Source organism: Echinops telfairi, unplaced genomic scaffold (assembly GCF_000313985.2).
Source record: "Echinops telfairi isolate 266 unplaced genomic scaffold, ASM31398v2 ScPeMD7_70;HRSCAF=299, whole genome shotgun sequence".
NCBI lineage: Eukaryota > Metazoa > Chordata > Mammalia > Afrosoricida > Tenrecidae > Echinops > Echinops telfairi.
Window position 1 is genome coordinate 35,312,405 of NW_022103968.1, and position 4,890 is coordinate 35,317,294.

The 4,890-nt window shown below is 52.4% G+C and overlaps 2 protein-coding genes across 4 annotated transcripts in view; one reads left to right on the top strand and one right to left on the bottom strand.

Annotated features, from left to right (window-relative positions):
- EXOC6 (exocyst complex component 6) overlaps positions 1–4,890 on the bottom strand; it is a 195,597-nt gene that overhangs the window by 189,165 nt on the left and 1,542 nt on the right. The window lies entirely within an intron of this gene.
- Positions 2,942–3,559, top strand: LOC105978455 (claudin-6-like). The gene has a single exon (XM_013004195.1). It carries the CDS (start codon positions 2,942–2,944, stop codon positions 3,557–3,559), a length of 618 nt encoding a protein of 205 aa, XP_012859649.1.

A 4,890-nucleotide genomic window follows, 5' to 3' on the forward strand; every position in this document is an offset into this window, starting at 1 on the left:
AGGGGGGTGAGTGGAGGAGAGCTGAACCAAACTCATAGCCAATGAGTCTATTCAGCGTATACAGATCCTATAACGAAGGAAGTATACTGATCCTATAAGGCAGAGTAGAAGGGTTCCTCTTGGGTTTCTGAGAATTTGAATCGTTGTGAGACAGCCTCATCTTTCTCCAATGGAGCGGCTGGTGGGTTCGCACTGCTGAGCTTGCTGTTAGCAGCTCAGGGCATAGTCCACGACGTCATCAGGGCGCTTAGGCCAAATGGAGGCAACAGAATGAAAATCAGTAAATCTAAGCAGGATGAGAAAATCCAGTGGAAATGAGAACATGATGGGACGAATGACACCCAGGACAGCAAAGCTCACCCCAGATTACACCTGCAGGTGATTTAGCACCTACCAATTTTCTGCCAGCTAGATTTTGAAGGTCCAAAGCTGACACACGATAGGGCAATGCCAGCACTAGCAATAGGCCTGTCTTCAAATTCTCCCTTTCTCCTAAGTTCAATCACCGTCTGCATGTGGCATACACCAGCTTCCACTTCTTCACCCTGGAATGTTGTTCCCAAGTTCCATCTCTCTTGCTCCACAGTTTTATTAAGATATAAACGCATGTGTCATGCAATTCAATGATTTAACCCAATGCCAGCTCCATAGCTTCCCAAGATGTCTTTCACAGGGGGTCTCACTGGCAACACGAATAAGCTACAGGGAAACCTGTGAGAACTGGGACTTAACCAGACAGTTTAGTTACAAGTGCAAATCCTACCTGGCCCTGATCAAACCCTGACCTTGAGCAGGGCACCTCAGATTCCCTCCCTCCAGAAAGAGGTGGGCAGGGAGAGGAAGCTAACCATTGATAGTTCTACCGCAGAACATGTTTGTTGAAGCAAAGCAATTCCAGGACAGGGGAAAAAGAACAGGGGAACTTGCCAATATTTTTTCTATCACAATTTGCAGCTGCAGTCTTTCCTCGGGAATGTGTGATTGTTGGTATCCCCAAGCCCATCTTTTGAAAGCCCTTTCTATCCATTCTGGGACCTGGGGCCAGGGCCTGCTGTCTCCAGCCAACCACCTCACTAGGGCCTGCTGTCTCCAACCAACCACCTCACTAGGGCCTGCTGTCTCCAACCAACCACCTCACTAGGGCCTGCTGTCTCCAGCCAACCACCTCACTAGGGCCTGCTGTCTCCAGCCAACCACCTCACTAGCCCTGCCATCCACTCTCTCCGTAGAGCTATTAAAATACTCTACTTCCTCTTCTTCTTTACTGAAACTACAACCTGCTCTCTGTCCTCCCTCCTTTCTTTTGACTTACAAGTCATCCTTAGCCCATTTGCATATATAAATTAATCCAGCTCTCTTTATCTAGCTATTCAATGGCAAGCACTTTGGGAGCTTCTGTAGGGAGAAAAAAAAAGAAGACATAAGTAAGACCCAGGGCCTACTCTCAGGAATCCTTAGCTCACACCCAAGTAAGGTAGAATAAGCACCCTGAATTCTTTAGGGCATAGTTTCTCAAACTTATTTGGCCTACCACCCCCTTTTCAGGAAAACAAACAAACAAACATCACTCAGCAACCCCCTGGCAATGAAAAACTTTGATACTATAGCCAGAATCCAGGATAAAATGTAGGTATCTGTTTTTGCAGCACCACCTGACTCTACCCCATCATTCCAGCACCCCCTAAGAGCGGTATCACCCACACTTTGGGAAACACTATTTTAGGATTTCAAAGGAAGGAGTGCCCACATGGGGCTGGGGGGCCAGGAGTGGCTTTGCAGGAAAAACAACTGTTGAGTTGTACCTTGTGAAAGTGAGAAGGATTTTGTCTGACAGGCAGAGCCAAGAGCCAAGAGTAATAAAGGGGAGGACTTTCAAGCACCAGGAGGAAGAAAATCTCAAGGTATAATAGCAAACCGCACAGTCTTGTTTAGCCAAAGTGAGAGATCTGTCTTTTTGGTCCAACCCTCATATTTGGCCCCTGGACTAACTCATGTGTTACATATAAGCAGTTGACATCGAGATATCAATGACCTGCATCTGTACTAGGGGAGCTTCAAAGATTGCAGAACAAAACATCCATGATCTTGTCATTTTTCCAGGAACTTTTTGAAGCCCCCTCATTGTGGTAGAGAACTGTCAAATGCCAACCTAATCAGATAATTTGAGCAAGAGGTTAGGAAAGCTCATTTGGGCTAGCACTGGCCCGGGTAGAGGTTAGTTCCGGGCACTGTGACTCTACAGTGTCCTCCAACACAGCTCCAGTGTATTAAGCAGTGACCTTCAGAGAAGAGTGCCCTTGCCCCATGTGAAACAGCCCGGCCACAGAGCTGACAGTGGACATTCCTGGCCATGGTGGTGGCAACACAGCAACCGGGGAAAATATTTGTGCGGATGATGCCAAGAGAGTGCTGTGGCTGCCAGTTTTTTCTTTCAGAAAATCATTTGCCCGGGGTGGGGGGGGGGGGGGGCAAAGGGGGACAGACGATCCAGGAACCAAAGCAAAAAGTCAGGCTCAGGCCCAGACCCAGGGTCAGAGCCAGAGCAAGGGTAGCGGAGCGGATGGTACTCCAGAAAAAGGAAGCCTGTGGATATTGGCCGGGATTGTGAAATCAGGTCAAAAATGAGGCGGGTCAAGGGACGGAGGCTGAGAACTCGGACACAGCAATGGCACCAGAGGCAACAGCAGCTAAAACAATAGTCAGCCCCTTTTCTCTGATTTCTCTTTAAACTGCTGACCAAGCCGCCAGGCAAATGCCAAGTGTTAGAGGATGGGGGTTCCTGCATGTTCCATGGGGTGGGGGGGGACAGGGTTTTCCTGAGTTCCCCCTTGGCAAAGAGCCCTGGTTTCTTCTATCTGTTATTGCATACAAGGAGCCCTGGTGGCCGCCTCCCAACAACTCTCGTCCCTTAGGAGGTGAACCGGCGATTCTGGTCCTCGCCATGGCCTCCGCTGGGATGCAGATCCTGGGCATCATCCTGACCATCCTCGGCTGGGTGAATGCCTTGGTGTCATGTGCCCGGCCCACGTGGAAGGTGACCGCCTTTATAGGCAGCACCATCATGGTGGCCCAGGTGATGTGGGAGGGGCTGTGGATGTCCTGTGTGGTGCAGAGTACAGGCCAGATGCAGTGCAAGGTCTACGACTCCCTGCTGGCCCTGCCCCAGGACCTGCAGGCGGCCCGCACCCTCAGTGTGGTCTCCCTGCTGGTGGCACTGATTGGCCTGCTGGTCTATATGGCCGGGGCCAAGTGCACTACCTGCGTGGAGGACAAGGACTTCAAGGCTCGCCTGGTGCTCACTTCTGGGATCATCTTTGTTGTCTCAGGAATTCTGATCCTCATCCCCATTAGCTGGACAGCCAACACCATCATCCAAAACTTCTACAATCCCCTGGTGGCCGAGGCCCAGAAGCGGGAGCTGGGGGCCTCGCTCTACCTGGGCTGGGCTGCCTCTGGTCTTTTGTTGTTGGGGGGTGGGCTCCTGTGCTGCACATGCCCCTCAAGGGGGTCCTGGGGCACCAACCATTACATGGCCCGCTATACAGCATCTCTTCCATAAGGTACATCCTGGGTGCCCTCCGAATACCCCCACCAAGAATTATGTCTGATGGGGAAATGGGGTGGCTCTCTCTCTTCCCTCCTCCTCCTGTCCCTCCCCACTCCCTAGCTGCAGCCAAATGATGGGCAGTGGTACTTGGCAGCGTTGGTCTTTTTGCTCTTCTTGCGTCTTGGGGGGCCTTTCTTGGCATCTACTTGGATAACAGAATCAGAAGATGCCCCACCCATCCTGGCCTCTGTTGCTGGTGGTCCTTTCTCACCCTGACATGACTTGGCTGCACCCACAGCGCTGGAGCTGGGGCTCCGTGTGAAAGACTGATCTCCGGCACCAGGATGGTGTGCCCCCAAGAGGAGCTCCTGTCACTGTCACCTCCATTACCCCTGCTGGCACCACCACCACCTACTGAGAAAGAGGACTCTTGGACTGAGCAGGGATACCCCTTCCTAGATGCCCTTGGGGGGAGCCTCCCGATTGAACTTCTAGAAGAACCACAAAGTACCAAAGAGACTCCACCTCCAAGTCTTGTGACCTGGAGCTATGGCTCCATCCCCCTCCTGCCACCAGCTGTCCTGTAGACCACACCTACCCTCCGGGGCCCTGGGCTCACCTTTTTACTAAAATAAAGTGTCTTGCTAACATGCCTTCAGTGTTGCTTGGGTGTGGCGTGGAGAACTTCACTGCTTCTTTTTCTGATGGCCCTCCGAAGGCTGGGCCTGGCCCAGACCCCTCAGAGGCCAGGCTGGCGTGAAACAGGCCATGGGCCCCAGGGGAGGCCACTTGGCTGTCCCTGCCCAGAGGTTAGTACACAGATCAGAGGAGCCTACCAGTACAAACACTCTTTATTCCCAACTGAAAGGTGGGGGTGGAGGAGGATGGACTATGCAGGACTTTCCAATCCCAGAGGGTCCCCAACCTGGGCCTCATGGATGCTGTGATAGCCAGACTAAGGGCCCAACAATGCAGGGTAGGAAGATCATTGGAACTTCTCCAGGTGTCTAGGGTGGGAGGAAGGGGAGCCAGGAGTTTAGAAAGAGGAAGGGTCAATCCATCCTGGACAGCAGAGGAAAGGAACGAATATGGGGAGCTACGAGCAAGCCAAGGTCACCCCATCAGCTCTGGCCCAACCCCTGGGGACAGCCCAGCCAGGTGAGGATATCACTGAGGAGGCTCTGACTCAACCAGTCTTCTCGAAAGTGGAGCCACTAGTGTCCTTGTCAGGTGAGCGTGGAGCAAGGTGTCCTGGGTGGGCTGGAAGGTGAGGGCCCAAAGGCATCCGGGTTGGCGGTTCCGCAGTCTCACACATAGTCCCTCTTGTCCAGTCCTGACGCTCC

What these genes read in the sequence shown, in the direction of transcription:
- LOC105978455 (XM_013004195.1), top strand. Translation starts at nt 2,942, where the DNA reads ATGGCCTCCGCTGGGATGCAGATCCTGGGCATCATCCTGACCATCCTC.